Source organism: Cydia amplana, chromosome 1 (genome assembly GCF_948474715.1).
Source record: "Cydia amplana chromosome 1, ilCydAmpl1.1, whole genome shotgun sequence".
Lineage (NCBI taxonomy): Eukaryota > Metazoa > Arthropoda > Insecta > Lepidoptera > Tortricidae > Cydia > Cydia amplana.
The window spans coordinates 7,803,568-7,822,295 of record NC_086069.1 but is presented as its reverse complement, the minus strand read 5'-3'; the positions used below and the strand labels follow the sequence as shown (position 1 = coordinate 7,822,295).

At 37.3% G+C, this 18,728-nt stretch overlaps 1 protein-coding gene across 1 annotated transcript in view; it reads right to left on the bottom strand.

Annotated features, from left to right (window-relative positions):
• LOC134647441 (microtubule-associated protein Jupiter) overlaps window positions 1–17,001 on the bottom strand; it is a 160,586-nt gene extending 143,585 nt beyond the window's left edge. Inside the window, exon 1 of the mRNA XM_063501796.1 lies at window positions 16,882–17,001. Coding sequence (XP_063357866.1) covers window positions 16,882–16,940 — 59 coding nt within the window. The 5' untranslated portion in view covers window positions 16,941–17,001. The remainder of the gene's footprint in view (window positions 1–16,881) is intronic.
• Window positions 17,002–18,728: the final 1,727 nt, after the last annotated feature.

Genomic DNA, 18,728 nt, shown 5'->3' with positions numbered 1-18,728 from the left:
AGTTTGTCAAAAATGACCTTTTTCTCGCACCCTGTATGTTTTTTTCAAAATCTGTAAAAGCCAATCTTCATTAATTTGAAATCGAGGGAAGGTCTTCTAAGACCGATTTCATGTAGCAGCACGGAATCTGGTAGCTGCCCTCACTGACCCAAACAGAAAATCCACCCTGTACCTATAGTAGACCTAATTGTTAAGAATAAGGTATGTTTACGGAGCGGAGTTCTGAGGCAACAAACATAAAAAAAACATACAACCGAATTGAGGACCTCCTCCTTTTGAAATCTTGAAGTCGGTTAATAAGGCTTTACATAATAATCACATAACACCAATCGGCTTATCCAAATTGTGTTATCGCTCTATCTTCAATCTATAAAAATATGTAGGTAATAAGTAGGTACTTTCTTTTCATAATTTATTAAAGAATGCTCACGGCAAGTTCGCTAAATCAAACCATAAATCATTTTAGAAAAAGGATTGCAAAGCTGAAACAAACGACTGCTTTCTTTACTCGTAACAACCGATATATAATTCAGATAATATATTAGTTAAATTTCGGTATAAATAAACTTGCATCACGTAACGGATATTTTAATGCTGCTTTCTCCGCTTCATATTTTTGAATTACTTACCATTTGCTGAGATAAATACGAGTACCTAACTGTGAAATATACTGTGAAAAGCAATAATATACTGTGCGAGTAAGTAGGTAACGGAAAGTTAAATATACATATTTTTGGACAAAAATATGTTTAATATTTTGTATTCGATATATCTATCAATTTATAAATGAAGACTTTAAATAGAGAAAGGAGGTTCAAGGCTTGACTTTAACGAAAATTTGCACTTCAAAATTTAACTTTGAAGATTAAGGTACTTGAAACACTGAAATTATAAGGACAGGTCAACCGGGGTAAATAGGATCATTGCGTCTACTTAAGTTCTTTTTTAAACAACGTGAATTACAAGAGCTCCCATCACCTAGTGATAAAAGAGAATAATACGTAACATAGAGGGCGTTTCGACCTAACATGTTCGAGAATAACGAAATATACGCAATAGTCCCATAGTTGCATTTACTCCGGTTGACCTTACCTAAAACAAATCCGAAATTCCGACCGAACTCGTTGCGCGCTCGTAGTGAACTCGCTGCGCGCTCGACTCGCTTGCAACTCACTCGCAAATCGCCAGTGTTCCAGCGCCCTTAGGGGCTATCTACAGCTAAGTCTATCATTTAATTTTTGGCGCTGTTGATGTGGAGTTATTACGGTTAACTACGAACTGGATTTAAACTTGACTGCGTTCAACTGATTTCTATTAGGTAATGAAAAATTTAACTACCTAACTCGTAGATATAAAACTAAAAGCACTTTTTTGATCGCGCGTTCACAGCACGATCACCACAATGCAGATTTCATAATTTTATCGCAAATCTCTATTGTTTCACGAATTAACTTCACACTTTTTGCAGTAGCAATTGTAAAGCATTAGCTAATATCGGCAATCCAAGCAGTACAGACAGCTGCCTGAGGCAACGTCCATGGTAGCATGAAACCGCACAGTATTAAGTCTCATTAGTGGAGGTGAAACTTACTCATTTCCCGCCCAGTACCTACTCAAGCCACCGTTCTTAAAAGACCTCTGAAACTGAACCTACATACATAATATAACTTCTAGTTTGCAAGCTCAAAGAGACGCACAGGAGGTCTTATTTGAATGGTCGCGCATAATAACAGGTGGTCATCGACTATAATAGTCCAATTACCACTCGTATTGGACTAAGCGCCACACGAAGGTATCCGCTTTTACTATTAGCTTTATCTAGTAAGTTTTTCGGGCTGGTATATATATTGATACCCACAACACAAGCCTTCTTGAGCTTACTGTGGGACTTAGTCAATCTGTGTTATTTAATTTAATTATTTATATGATTTAATTTAATTTTTTTAAAGCTTCTATACAGAACAAAATAAAGTTTATTCTTATCACTACGCAAAAGACAGAAATGATTTTTAAGTATTAAAACTAGAACAGAACTGACCAACTAGGCAGATTTGCAACCAACCATTCCGCTTGAGAAAGTGACAATGCTTTTAAGTTTTTTTATACTTGCTGTTAGTCGTTTTTATTCGTTGGTTGGTAGTAGGGCTTGCAATCCGGATATCCGTTTTATCCGGATATCCGTCCAATTTACTATCCGGATTTAGATTAAGTTAATATCTGGATAAAACGAATAATTCGAATACTACAAATTTTAAGAAAACAATCTTAAAAATGTTGAAATTTATAATAGTAATCACGTTGTCGGTTGATTTTATTTATTTGGATACATTTTTAAGTTATAAAAACTGTTTATAGAAATATTACTCCTTGATTGCCGACTCTATAACGATATTCTTTCTTATGCAGATCGACCTAGCTCCGTAAAAGTAACTTTGAGTGTACTTTGTACCGTGTTCTTGCCAAACATGATGCTCTGATATTATTGTGAGCGTCCGAATACTTACATTATTAACAAAGGGCGAACAGAACTAAAATAAGTCCAACGGAGGAGGACTTCCATTGATATTGAACTGCCGAACGAAATGCAACAAAAAGAGACTGGTCTAACCGTTAGAAGATATTCGATTCTCTAAATATTATCAAAACCACTATCAAGAAATGAATTTCGCACCGCAGACTGCCAATATTAAATGGAGGGTTGAAGTATCGCCATAACCTAGTAAATTATTACAAACTAGCGACCCGCCCCGGCTTCGCACCGGTTAACAAATTATACATAAACCTTCCTCTTGAATCACTCTATCTATTTAAAAAAAACCGCATCAAAATCCGTTACGTAATTTTAAAGATCTAAGCATACATACAGACAGACAGCGACTTTGTTTTACTATGTGTGATATAGTTTGTGTCACCTGTTAGAAAAACCATATCTAATCTAGTCAGACAATTAAAGGTTGTGTATGAAATCTTTGCCGAAATTCATTTTTAGTTTTTGGAGAGTATAATTTTATTTTGCCATTACGTGGCAAATCAACACAATAATTCGTACGTACTAACTTAACTAACCTAACTTCACGCGCGGTTACACCAGCTGTATGTTTTCACTTGCACATCAACTTTAAAGCATCGGCGAAAAGGTAGAACGCCATAAATAGCTTAATACTTGCTGGTACGCAGCCTTGTGTACGTAAAATTGTATTATATTACACTTTTTTATTAAATTAATGTGGGTTTTATGAAATAAAAAGTAAGTATTCGAATTATCCGTTTTATCCGGATATCCGGATACTAAAATAATTAATATTCGAAATATCCGGATACGAAAAATGGGCGGATATTGCAAGCCCTAGTTGGTAGATAGGTACATATTATAATGATATCAAAAGATGATGGGGCCTTTATACCTTATTATACGAAATTTGTTAAAACTAACGTAAGTCAGGTTCAATAAGTTAATTAGTAATATTAGTAGGTTTAATCGAACGAGCGAGCGAAGCGAAGCGAAGTTCTTACATTCGACTTTGAACACGCGGCTGGCTAGCGGCACGTCTCGGCATTTCGATGTTTTTAAGCTGAACTGTCAGAAGATAGTTTGATACTCAATAACTTAAGTAAATTTGTTCTAATTTAAATGAAATTGGGTAAACGTGTAGTCTAGGGCATTATATTTTAGTCATTAAATTATGAGCAGGCCCGATCAAGAGGTTATTAAGCTAGAAGAGCTTAGAAGGCCAAAAAGCAGTTTGTGAGGGGTCTTGCTATTCTGGTCAATTTTTTGCAAGAAACATGGTCGAGTTTAGTATCAAATGAAAGTGCTCGACTTACACTTTTATAATATCGTTTTTAAATTTACCATTTTGAAATAATTAGCAAGATAAAAATAAAATAGAATAAACATAATATATGTATGTGACATTTGACAAGAAATATTTCGGCTTAGCACAGATTCAGTTTATTTTAATCTCTATGGTGGTGACTTAAATCCAGGGGAGGGACAGCCGTATACGAAGCCCATTATTCGAAAAAATAGCGCCATCTATATTACTTAACGCTAAACTTGTAAATGGCGCTTCAAAATTGATGCAAAATAGCAAATCTTGTCAGTAGAAAAAGGCGCGAAACTCAAATTTTCTATGAGACCATATCCCTTCGCGCCTACATTTTTGACGTGAAACGTCTTTAAAAACCCGTAGTAGAGGTGCCGGACCAAAAACCAAGTGTAACGAAAAGTGTTATGGCGCGGTGGCTTATATCTCTGTAACTGTGATACCTATATGTATAGTTATAACATCAGTGTATAGAGGAAAGTAGCCATTACTCGGAAAAGCATGTTCCGCTGACATAGATGGCGCTGATTCTACGCTAGAAACGACGCAATAGGAGCTAAAATGACCCCTATTTTCAGTGTTCATTTAGTAATTACTCACCAGCCCATTAACCGATTTCGGTAAAGTTGGAGTCATTTGATAGATCTTATTCCATTTTAATGAAATAGGAGAAAAATAAAACACGCGAAATTATAATAAGCTGCAAAAAGGTAAAAGAGTGACAATTTTTACAGAAATTTTATCACTGCTCTTGTTTGAGGCCACTGTGTGCGAAAATTAAGGCGCAAAACTGACGCAAATTACCTGAAGTAGTAAGATAACGCAAATACGGTTCTTTACATACCACTTTTACTCTAGTGAAACCTCTTAATCTCCTCAAATAGTTCATTAGAATCTATGGCGGCGCGGCGGCGCGAGTTAGTAAGAACACGTAGAAAACGAACGTATGGCGGCTGCTTGACAATCTCGAGTTCCTATTCCTAATTACTATCTTAGTTGAGTACTTTCTGCTGTATGGGTCAAACAAATTTTTGAAAAGGTCACTTCTGTGGACAATACATTAAAAGGTAACGACTCTGGTACGTATATATCCCGTTTTTCTCATTTGAGTCTCAAGAACTGAAAACATGTATTCCGCCTGTAAAGGTGCTGCGTAAAAAAATGATTTTAGATTCCCTTAAATTAGCGATGTCTACAGGAAAGACGCGAACGAGATTGCTATAAAACGTGTATTACCCGTATAAAATATCTATTCTCGTAATTATGATGTGTAATTTACAAAAAAATTGTACCTAATTATTACATTCATTACTCCAAAATGAATTGATCATTTATAATTAAACAGGTGTGACGCTGTATTTTATTATTTTAAAACTTCCCATAAATGCCGTGTTCATTTCTTAATCATTATCACCCCAAATAATCTATACAGATAACATTTAAGATATTACTCATAATTATTAATTATTATAATACATCAAACTCGCGAGATGCGCGACTTCGGTATTCAAACACAAAGCAATACATAGTACAAGTGTCTAACGAAATGCGAAGGCCGAAGGATGTACCTAAGTGTGACACACAACACACATAAGTGTGTCAAAACATATTCTGGACGCTTCGGGCCTTCGGCCCTACGCGGAGCTCGGCCTTCGGCCTTCGAACTTAGACACTAATACTATTGTTCTGTGTTTAAGCTGAAAGTAATGACGGTCACATCATTGTTTATGTACAACTCCGTGCTAGAAATTCACAAGAAAGCAAGCACTCTACTTAAGCGTAGGCTTCGCCCGACCTTTAAGTGTGAAGGGCGCCGTAGGCGCCCTGTACTTAAAGCCCGACCTTTTAGGGTGAAGGGCGCTCTGTATGTAAGAGCGCGCGAAGCGCGCTGAACGTCGGGCTTCGCCCGACCTTTAAGTGTGAAGGGCGCCGCGGGCGCCCTTTATGTAAGAGCGCGCGAAGCGCGCTGAATGTCGGGCTTCGCCCGACCTTTAAGTGTGAACGGCGCCGCAGGCGCCCTGTATGAAAGAGCGCGACAAGCGCGCTGAATGTCGGGCTTCGCCCGACCTTTAAGTGTGAAGGGCGCCGCAGGCGCCCTGTACTTAAGAGCGCGCGAAGCGCGCTAAATGTCGGGCTTAGCCCGACCTTTAAGTATGAAGGGCGCCGCAGGCGCCCTTTATGTAAGAGCGCGCGAAGCGCGCTGAATGTTGGGCTTCGCCCGACCTTTAAGTGTGAAGGGCGCCGCAGGCGCCCTGTATGTAAGAGCGCGCGAAGCGCGCTGAATGTCGGGCTTCGCCCGACCTTTAAGTGTAAAGGGTGCATTCTTTAAGTGTGACTAATAATGTTCATGTGCCAGCGGCACTCGGTCGGCCTTCGGCCTTCGCACTTAGACACTTATACTATTGTTCTGTGCTTAAGCACGCATCCTGGACGGGACACGTTTACTACTATGACTCTTCGGGCCTTCGGCGCTACACAGAACTCGACCTTCGGCTTTCTCATTAGCTATCCACACCAACGTTTCACGTCAACCATTGCGGCTGTGTCCCTGACACAGCCTCTCTCAATTTTTTTCTACTGACAAGATCTGCTTGGCCAACTATATATACATATTAATCTTTGCTTAAATCAATCAGTTAAAGGCTCCACAGACCTTGCAATAAATCCACGCGATCTTTGATCCATTGCCGCCTATAGAGCGACATAAAATAGTAGAAATTAAATAAAATGGAACTCAAAAATGTCCATACTAAATTGTTGTCATGTGTAAGCATTTTACGTCAAAAATGTGACAGGTACGTAGAAAGTGGCGCCCTCATTTATTTTCTATTATTTTATGTCGCACTATACGAGTACCTAAGTAGGTGCAACAAAGTCAATCGCTATATAATTTTTGGTTAACCGCGAGTTCTCAGTTCGGGGCGAACTACTAGTTAGTAAGAGAAGGATAAACACTATCTTGCTTTCAGTTAGTTAAAAGGTTGTAGATATCATATTGGTTGCAACCAAAACTTTTTTGTCTATGTCATTATAAGTAAAAATTATAGCTACGAGTATATCTAGTTAGCGTCTGTCGTGGCTGGTGGTCTCACAACAGTCACAACCATTGATTGTTTCATTTCCTGTCAAAAGCAATATCACCGTTTAATCGCGTTCGCGACCAATCATTGTTATTATTTTATTTTGGTAAAAATCGAGATAATTGAAGATTTAGGTACGGGTTTCTAAATTCTTTCTGATTTATTAGTTTTCGTCGGCTCACTTACTTACTCGTACTATCATAATTCGTAATGCTTAGATAAGTAGCTTAAGTAGCTAGCAGGTGCTTTAGACAGACTTTCTACTATAAAAAACTTTTGTCTTATAAGTCCCTCGGAATCGAACTAGCTCTATTTTGTAGTAATTCTGAATAAACGCTTGAATGCAGCAGGTAATAATTTTAAATGACATAACTCTAACTAGAGTTGTGTCATAGTCGAGAATATTCTCCGGTTACGAGAAATATTCCCGAGGGAAAATGTTTCCCATACAAAAAGGAGAACGTTCTCGAGAACGGCATAGCTAGTTTATCAGTTTATCACATTCGTTAAGCTCGTAAAATGTCATTCCTATCTTAATATGCATCTTATAGTTTATGGTCATATCTCAATGTAACGTAGATAGATATCATCGCCGATACATCGACCAGAAACCTAAATGATTGAACTTAACAATTAGTAACATGAAAGGCTAGCCTAGAGGCTGCCCGACGCGACGCCCACTCGGACAGGGCGAGAAATACTGCTGCGAGCATCCTCGTCTGCAGTGCGATACAGTCGGAAATCTAGGCATTTTCAAAATATACCTTCAATGGGTTATTCAGTCAGACAAAAATACTATTCCTGAATGTTGTTAATCAATGATTCTCAAGAAAGTGGCATCGACAGGTTAAAGTTAATGAAAACAATTATTTTGTATTTTTTTTTTACTTTTAAGTATGAAAAATATGTTTTACTGCTTCAAGTACCCCAAATTTTCAAAAGGGAACGAAAAATAAATAAGTTCTTAATTAGTAATTTTCAAGACTTACAATAACCTATACATTGAACACAGGTTAAAGTTAAGCAGGTTACAATGAAAAATACATTCATTTTTATTTTTTTCCCTTGAACGGATAATAATACGAATGTCTCACTTTTAGCATAGATGAACAAACCATCATACAATATTAAAATGATATTATTACATTAGGCCCCATACCAAATTCTTAAAATAATCGAGACAAGTTAAAGTTAACATTCCGTTACAAAACCCCAGATGTCTGCCTTTAACCACTTGTCTCTACGAAACTACGACACGTGGGTCATGATGGTACCCTACGGTGGTTAGCTTGATACTTACCTAATATTTTGCCATAGTTATGATCTAAATAAAATTTTCTGTGTATGAGTCAGATGCAATACCGCGCATGTACAGGTTGGTACAGGTTAACAGTGACAATATCCTTGGACAAACTTTGTGCGTGAATATTGTTGTAAAAAAAATATATATAAGGCCTGTGCAAAGTACATTTTAAAAGGTATTGTTTATGTTATTATATAGCATGATATGAGTGTTTTCCAAAAAAAGTGTACATGTCATTCATGTCTTCGAAATATTTACTTCTTGGGCTCATTTTACTCAGAATCATTTGTATATTCACGCCTCATACATGAAAAAATGTGTCCCAAAATTTTGTATGAAAAAATTTTTTTCCAATGCGTCACGTTCATACAAATAAAAAAAAAATCATACAAGAATGTGACGATCAGGAAAGGAAATTTTTGGACACATTTTTTTATGTATGAGGCGTGAATGTACAAATGATTCTGAGTAATATGAGCCCAAGAAGTCAATATTTTGAAGACATGAATGAAATGTACACTTTTTTTGGAAAACGCTCATATTTCATTTACATAAATTAATGCTTATAAAATCTAAAGAACTAAAGCTGGAAGAGCGATGCTTTTGGACAAGCCAAGTTACAGTGAAAAGTGCTACTCTTTATTTTTTATAAATATAAGTATTAAATTTAAATAAAAACAATGACTTGGCCTCGATAAACATTGTTTTAGTTTATCTAGATACATTTTTGTTTCATATAAAAGAGGGCAAATAAAGATACATTCAATTCAAAAACTCGATGACAGGTTAAGATGCCACTATTTTGAGAATATTGAGGCCAAAATCCGGCCGGATCTGGCCGGATTCAAAACCAGACCGGATTGCAAACATAGGTCATTAATGTAGTGTGATGTATTTGTTTTGAAGTTACGATTTTATTGTGTCGAATATTGAGATGCACTAATTTTGTTATTGTATTTTATTGCATATCTGTTAACATTAAATTTTCATCTAAAGTGGAATTCACCATTTTGTGTTGTAGTCCGTACCTCATTTCTCTACTTAATCGCTATTCATTGCAAACAAGACAGGAGCATAATTGTTTATCTTCGAACACAAGATGCTGGAAAATCTATGAGCTGTCACGACGTACCTAAAATAAATATCGAATTCTCCTTTCACTAAGCACCGAGGTTAACGATTTAACTTTCATGTCATCTAGGCTAGCAGCTAGGAACAAATGATCTGCACGAGTGCACATGCATATATTCAGGAAAAGTATTTTGTTTCGGATTCAAATAATCAAAATTTGTAAAAGCCTAGATAAAGTTAGATTATCCGAACGAATTAATTGGGACCGAGACTAGTTAGAGGACCGGATAATCATAAGCTCGGATAATCGGACTGTGGGATTTTTGGCACAAGATCAAACAAAAACAACACCTTTTTACAAGTATATTAAAATTTGATGTACCTACATGCAGCTTCAAAATTGCATGGCTATTTTATGAATGAATCTCATTCATAAATGTATCCACGCCTTTTTACAGCACGTTACAGATAATAACCTGTCAATATGCTCCGTGGTGAGTAACAGACAGACACAAGGTTCCTCTCTAAGCCAAGTCACTACTATCGGCTTTATAGCCATTGTGTTCGACTCTCTAATTGAAAGCTAGGGTATACCGACAAGGCAAATAAGAAATAAGAATCAGAAGTACTGTCACTACTGTTCGCATCGCATTTCTCAGTAGGTTGGCAATTTGGCTGCAAGTAATTTTTAGTAGTATTGATATGTATATTAAGGTTAAATGAAAAGGAACATAAATATTTAACTCGCTCTTTTGTTTTCACAAAGTACATTTTTACAAAAGGATTTGGGATGAGGATTTGCAGATGGCTGGTCCCAATACCGCAGTTGCGAGTAGCGGACCATGTAATAGCGATCGGCTTCCGCGAGGGCGCGCCTCCATCACCCGCCTAACTAAAACGACGTATCTATCTTCGAGCTTCATACGAACATGTAACCGTTTTAAGATGATCCCGTTATGAGTAGACGCGACTGCGCAGCCCGTGACGGTCGACGCACGTTCCAGAAGCTTCGGCCATGAAGTATTTGGGAGATAACATTGTTCATACTTTAGGTTTTTGTACGTCACAAGAACATCTGAATACACTAATGAATATCTTCACGACTTTCATACATATTTTTTCCTTATAACGGGACCTAATCGCGTATTCTTAAGCTTTAAAACTACCCCCGGCGTATCGAGGACAGCATCGTCCCTGCGGTCTCAGAGAAAGACTGGCTAAAGTAGACAATCAGACATCAAGATATCTTCTAGCTGCGCGAGATTTTTGAACTACCACAACCACCACAACTAAGCACTTGGTCTTCTTTGTCAACTTGAGCATTTTGTACCCTAGCGATGTCACTCGGCCGAAGCACCACACTAACGATGTTCGCTTTTCCAACCGGTGATACCTATTCGTTTCCGCTTAAAACCTACATTTAATAATAACGACTGGATTTTATGTGGCTAAGATCCTAAAACCATCGTCCCAATTCGTTTTGCAATAAAGTACCTCTTGCAAAAATACTTGAGTGTCCTTACGTAGGTAGTTAAAGATATGTACGACTAACTGTATTTAAGCAATAAGCAAAAGCATATGTAGTAGACTTAGACAATGCAATGGCGTTGCATTCGATTACAAAGCTGCGGGCAGACGGCGCACAGCACAGGGCTTCCTGGAACCCGATGCGATCCTGTTACCGTCAGCCACCTAATCCTGTTATACGATACGCCAATGCATAAAGTTATTTTTTAAGGGTAGCCCTGGTAAAGGGCTAGGCAAGGGGCATGGGTGAAATTTTTCTTTGAAAGATTGTGACCAGTGACCGACAGGAACCTATAGCGGATGGGAAGACCATTTATGCGTCGGCTTCCCACTCTTATACTCCTGTAGATGTTTTGCATATTTTTTTCCATGAATGTCAGAAGAATGCTTAAAATTGCGACGGATATTGCAATGAATAGAAAGTGTCAGTACAATGCCAATTCAAATGTAACAGACACTAATCTAGGGACAGGCGAAGGATACAATTCTATTGTTTTAGCGATAGTCCCTGGGCAATTGTGGAACAGGCGAGTCGAATCACCAATGGTAAGACGACGATTGTCAGTCTGGCGTAATCGTAAATCGTAGAATCACAAATGATAGACCACAAGCACTGCGCGGTTTTGGAATACCTACTATATACATTCTGTATTCATTGACTCCATTGTATAGTCACCTGCAATAATATGTTACTCTTCGAAGGCCGCAAAAATATGTGACACGCTTTTATGGCTCTACAAATAAGATCGTGTCAGATATTTTTGCGGCCTTCGTTGCGTAACATATTATTGCAGGTGACTGTACAATAGTGACCAAAACTTTTCAGTAGGTAGGTATTATGTTACAGAAGATATCATTGATACACTTTTAACTAACTATAACAGTACCTAATTATAGTCAGTTAATCACGTAATGATCGACTCACGATGTCTAATGTTTGTTACCACCAATGTTAAACCATGCGCATTACATTGTCCTCTAGCAATATTCTTCGAAACAGGGATAATTAACTCTCGTTCAAAATGTCTCACTTTTCGAACGTTGGTTCGTATCGTCAGAACGCCGTTATTAGCTCTAGTGTTACTGTCAAACATTAGTTATACCTGCGTACCTATGCTGTGACCTAAAAAGGCTAGACTCACTCTTGTAGAGTATAATACATAGTTATATCCGCGTGGGCATGAGTATTGTTAATAAAAACTCCCCTGCGAATTTGTAGTTATGAACAGTGTGCTACAGAAAAAAGTAATCCTTATTTAAAGTAACCCACCAACATCCATGCATACAAACCCTACAAAGTTCTATGATGGCTAGGAAAATTATCTTGCTGGCTAAAGACCACCCGAGAAAATTCAAATCTTACCTACATCAAAATCAAAACATAAATATACCTACATATTAGTATCTGATTGAAGTAGTAGTACAAGATGTTTGAGCCATAAGCCATAACACACAATTTTATATTATCCCCTTAAGAAGACTTGATTACTCATGTCTCAGGTTTGAAATAAACAATATGTTGCAGGTAGGTACACTTAGCACACAAAACAGTGCAATCTCCTATCCTTAAGTGTGTCTTGCCAAAACCTTGGAGTTATTACTGTCCTAACTATTACACAAGTGCTCCTAATTTGAACAAATAAACCATTAAAACACAAACAAGCTCGCCGTTTACCTTACTTGGCAGTCGCAAGGCGAAGCCCGCCTACGGCCGCCGTTCCTAAATGAATATCAACCTGCCTACTCCTTCAATTAGCCCGAGTTGAGAGTTGTAACACTGCATAACAAATCCTGGCGCCAGGAAACATCTTAAGCGACGCGTTCATCATGTTTAATTTGTTGAACTACGTAGGTAAGGTACCATTATCGCAAGAGTTAGGTAAGTACCGATCAGTGTACAATGGGGCGTGCCTCCTAATAGCGTGACGAGATGTCAACAAGGGCACGGCTAGCTTTTCGGACAAAGAAAATTTTCACCTCAGCAGCTCGAACAAGGGTACTTTGATTCTTAAAAACAGTGAGCAAAATGCGATTTTGCTCACTGAGTGAGACAAAATGACATTCAAGTGACCTTTATAGTCAAATGTCATTTCAACATGCGGGGTCTAATAAAAGTTCGAAATACTTGGGTTCTATTATCTCTGTCCCTTTCACACTGTTAGCAAAAAGAAACAGACAAAAAAAAGTTAAAACGACATTCAACAGTATATTCACGGTTTATAATAGACCCCCGAAAAACTTCAGACCGCATCGTTCCAAACCACGTACGAGTATGAATTCTTAATAATTAATAAATAAAAATAAAGTTTAAGATTTCATAAAAACTGATAAAATACTATATTTTAGGTATTTTATTGTACAATTAAAATAACGAACTCAAAAAATACACAGATCATCACGCAAAATTAATTATCTTACTTTTAAGAATTTCTACCATAGTCGACAAATAGTACGTATCCGCAATTCGGACCGTATCTTACAAAGATTTTTTTTGTTGTCAAAGTTGGCGATTGAAGTGTCAGTTAATGTTTGTTATTTCTATATTATTTTACTGGAATTTATTATTACGTTTTATTTTTGTGTTCCATTGCGGTAATTAAACTTAATTGTTTGTATATCTTAAGAAAACATGAGTGCAGGTATTAAGTGATGAAGAAGGATTACATTTTTCAAGTTGTCTAATAGGTATGTTCTCACTGCGCTGAGGTGAAAAATGTTGTGTACTACACGAGATCAAAGTTATTTACATCTCGTGCGCTTTTGAGTCCCTTACTACGCTCAAGATTCTAAATTAGATTCACTCGCTACGCTCGTGAATCTATTATAGAATCTTTCGCTTGCACGGGACTCAAAATAAGCACTCGAAGAAATATCAAACTTTGATCACTTGTTGTACAAATAACTATTAAAGGTGTCAAAAATAATTCTTTGTGTTAGTTACAAAGCAGCAAGGATGGCTTTTGTTGCAGGTGTGTGCCGCGGTAAAATCTATCCAATGTTTATAATTAAAGCTAAAATCATAAGCACAGATCATAGAATTCTAAACAAAACATGAGATTCAAATATGTAACTTTGACTCATGTTTAGCACGGCAAAAATCTACCTACAACTTTTAACCTCAGCTAGCACATAGAGTGAAATAATAAACACAAAAGACATTAAATCGCCTGTATTATTCATAAAATACTTACGCAACGCAATATTAAAGGAACTTAAAATAAGCATGAGAAAAAGTAACTTTACATATGCTTTACATAAATAAATTGCAATACCTATTTCTCACTATTTTCTAGTTTCTAGGTGCAGTCAATGCTTATCTAAGCTGTTGCGATTAGAATGTTTTTTATTAAAGGAAAATCGACACAAAAAAAGGTAAGGTACAGTCCGCAGCAGAAGTTGCTAAGCGGGCGAGATGTTCAAAATTACCTTGACACGCTCTTATTCTCTTAACAATAACTTAACTAGTTATTGTTAATAAAAAGCGCGTCAAGATCATTTTGAACACCTCGTCCGCTTAGTAACTTCAGCTTCTGACTGTACTTAAACCCCCGCGTTAAGTCAATTCCAACTTTTACTATCTAGGCCATAATAAAGGTCAAGGATTTAAATAATATCAGCTTTGGCTTGCTCGGAATGTTCATAAACTGTTCCAATTAAACGCCTATTTGTCTTTTAAATGTTTACAATGTCTGAAAGGCACACAAACTATTAACATTTTCAAAGGCGCAATTAGTAAATATGTTTATTGACTTTATTTGTAAAGCTTTCTAAAGCTTTGGATTCCTCCGAAAACGGTGCCGTCATATTACGGCCGCTATATAGCGTTGACTGACGTCACTAGAACGTTGTCTATGTAAACAAGATGGCGCGGTTTCCTAGACGGCGTTACGTTACGTTGATTGTCAACGTAACGTAAGATGACGGCCGTCATGACCTTGTCGATAGTTTCGTGAACGTTTTTATTAGATAGCGGTGACGCCATTTTGAATAAATGACACGAGATTTGAATAAATGATTCCGTACTACGATTATTTTCCTCTTCTGATGATATTTCATCCTCCAAGTAAATTATAGATGATCAAGCAAATCTTGTCAGTAGGAAAAGGCGCGAAATTCAAATTTTCTTCGGGAAATTATCCCATCGCGCCTACATTTTTCAAATTTGCCGCTTTGACCTTGGTGGATGACGGTGTGTTATGACGCCGTGGTACTTTCCACATGTCGCCACCGTAAAGACGGCCGTCTTTTGCGGCCGCTATATGACGGCCGTCATATGACGGCACCGTTTTCGGAGGAATCCAAAGCTTAACTAAACTAAGCAAACAAAGTGGAGTAACCACGACGACTGTTAGGTTAATTTGCAGCAAGTTTATTTCACTACAAAACTAAAACGCCTACCTACAAAAGCTTAATATGAAGCAGGTTTAATCCAATTACGATGGTACTTCCTACGCTTTAACGATGACAGGAGAATGGAATATGTAGCTAATAAATGAAGTCTTGATTGTTTCATTTGCTTAGTGCTTACACGATTGCACTTAAGTTAGTGCAATTAAATAACCTTTCTCGTAAATTGAATTTATTCGTTCTTACATACTGGAATTATTTATATAAGAGCAGGTAAGTCCTTACAGTAGGTATACAAACACTAAATACTGCATATGCAAGAGCGATAGAGAGGCAAATAACGTTTTTCGATTTTTCGATGTTGGCGGTTACTTGTATATACACTTTTACTTGGTCCAGACATTTTAAACAGCCCTAACACATGATTGGCGCGACAGTATCTCGCGGCGAGATAGTATATATGTTATGGACCAAGTGATTAATGAGGGCATTATGTATAATGCCCGGGCATTATGAATAATGACAAGCTATACTTGGTCAACCAGATCTAGACAGTAGAAAAAGGCGGCAAATTTGAAAAATGTAGGCGCGAAGGGATATCGTCCCATAGAAAATTTGAATATCGCGCCTTTTTTTACTGACAAGATTTGGTTGACCAGCTATATATCGGGCCAAGTGATTAATTATTATCTAAACTTCATTATTTATCACATTGGTCATTATGAATATTGCTAAGTGATCGTTGGGCAATTTGATAATAACGATATGTTACGGGCAAATTTATTAACCGGGCAGAATAAATAATGCCCAGGCAGTATAAATAATGGCCGGGCATTATGAATAATGCCCAGCGGATTCGGGCAGTGATATATTTATTCCATTGGCCGGTCTATATTAATAATGCCCGACGGTCCGTGGTCCATTTAATAAATCAAGGCTTGAGATATCTTGAATTTATCAGTTGGACTGGGCAGTATGAATACTTCCCTACTTCTAGCCAGGCAATGTGATCAATTCGGTCGCGTCGTAGTATTTCTGTGGGGGGTTGCAATTCTAACCTAACCTAAACCTACTTTTCTAAACACAGCTCTTTTCTGTGGGGGGATTTAATTCTAACCTAATCTAAACCTACTTTTCTTTAACCAGTTCCTTTGTGTGTGGGATTGCAGTTCTAACCTAACCTAAACCTACTTTTATAGCATCAGCAATATTTGAATAGTAATTATCAAGTTGCCCAATAGGTGATAGGCATTATGTAAAGTGCCCGGTCAATTTAATTATGTATTTCAATAGTAATTATCAAATTGCCCAATAAGTGATGGGCATTATGTAAAGTGCCCGGGCAATATAATTAATTATGAAATTGCCAACTCATATTGGTCATTTTTCATAATGCCCGGGCACTATGAAAAATGCCCGATTTATCACTTGGTCCATAACATATATACCCGTCTTTTTCTAACTATGTTAATAAAAGAGGGACGGATAGTCTATCTCGCCGCGAGGTACCTACTGTCGCGCCTATCATGTGCTAGCCCGGCTGGACAGAGTGATGTTTATTCACTTAGTCAGCCTAGAGATCTCTAACTTTGTTACTTTATTGCTGTGAAGAGTATAACACGACATGTTGATATAATGTGACACTGAACACTGGCCCTTTATCAGATCATTACACTAGTTCATCATCATGATCTTGTAGGTTACAGTAGCAAATGAAATGACTTACTTTGTAATCACACTTTTCGCGTCCTCCGGGTATCCCACGAAGATAAGAGTAGAAGACATGACACTGAATATTTCAACTGAAAATTTTAACACGAAACTGTTCTACACGACACAAGAAAAAAAATAACACAAAATTTAGTTTTGCGGCGAGGTCAAACGGCCAATACGGATGTTAACTGCCAAAAATGTTATGACAATGCTACGACAATATGACAATTTGACAGTATGACAATCTATATGTTTTATAAAACGTGCCAGTACGAACGACTCAATATGTCGGACTGCGAGATCATTTTATGACGAAGAAAACGTGGGTGCGAAATAAGTAGGTGGTGTCTGTTGCTTTGAATAATGTAGGTATCATAATGTGTATTACTCATTTCCCCTCCATCAAGCCTCATAATGGCTTAGCTTTATGATTTTATAAATTAATTCATTAATAATGTGTCCAATGCAATTTTGCAGCTCGCTGTACAGTCAGCCGGAATAGCTGCTAAGCGGGCGAGGTGTTCAAAATTACCTTGACGCGCTTTTATTCTCTTAACAATAAAGTAGCGTCAAGATCATTTTGAACACCTCGCCCGCTTAGCAACTATTGCTGCTGACTGTACATACACATAGGTTAAATTAAGACGCTAGGTAGGCCCAATGAGTTAGTTTACGGCCAAAAACGGCGCGTGGTGAGAGATGGTAGGTAAGTAGGTATAGCCTAGCGGTAAGAGCGCGTGCGACTTTCAATTCGGAGGTCGCGGGTTCAAACCCCCGCTCGTACCAGACGTACCAATGAGTTTTTCGGAACTTATGTACGAAATATCATTTGATATTTACCATTAAGTATAGTCTGGTTGGTGCTCTATTAATATTTTGATATAAGTACTAGTTCTAAGATTTGCCTATAACTTTGATGATACCTATTAATACCTGAACCTCATAAACAGGTCAAGTGTGTAATGAAAAGGATAAACTAGAAGTTCTGGAAAATATCAATAAAATCAAAACATTGGAACGTAAGAAGTTACTTAGGTACTGAAAACGAATATTTAGAAGAAATCTGTGACTGTACATACACATAGGTTAAATTAAGACGCTAGGTAGGCCCAATGAGTTAGTTTACGGCCAAAAACGGCGCGTGGTGAGAGATGGTAGGTAAGTAGGTATAGCCTAGCGGTAAGAGCGCGTGCGACTTTCAATTCGGAGGTCGCGGTTTCAAACCCCCGCTCGTACCAGACGTACCAATGAGTTTTTCGGAACTTATGTACGAAATATCATTTGATATTTACCATTAAGTATAGTCTGGTTGGTGCTCTATTAATATTTTGATATAAGTACTAGTTCTAAGATTTGCCTATAACTTTGATGATACCTATTAATACCTGAACCTCATAAACAGGTCAAGTGTGTAATGAAAAGGATAAACTAGAAGTTCTGGAAAATATCAATAAAATCAAAACATTGGAACGTAAGAAGTTACTTACTGAAAACGAATATTTAGAAGAAATCTGTGGAGTGACTGGTCAGTAGTAATTTGATATAAAAATATAAAATTACTTATATATATATATAAAAATATACTGGGTCAACCAAATTTTGTCAGTAAATAGGAACAAAAAAAACTATACTCATCCTTTTCTTTTGGGTGCTAGTACTAGTGTTAGACAAAGATAGTATGATTCTCTCTGTCATGTTTGAAATCAAACAGACCTTTGACACACTTGGACGATTCTTGGCGATATAAACCACAGTAGCTATAATAAGCTACAGTATATTTTTTATTATTAAACTGTGATCAAAATCGTCTAGTCTAGGGCATGAATAGGGTTTGCAATCCGGATCCGGAATGTATGAAAT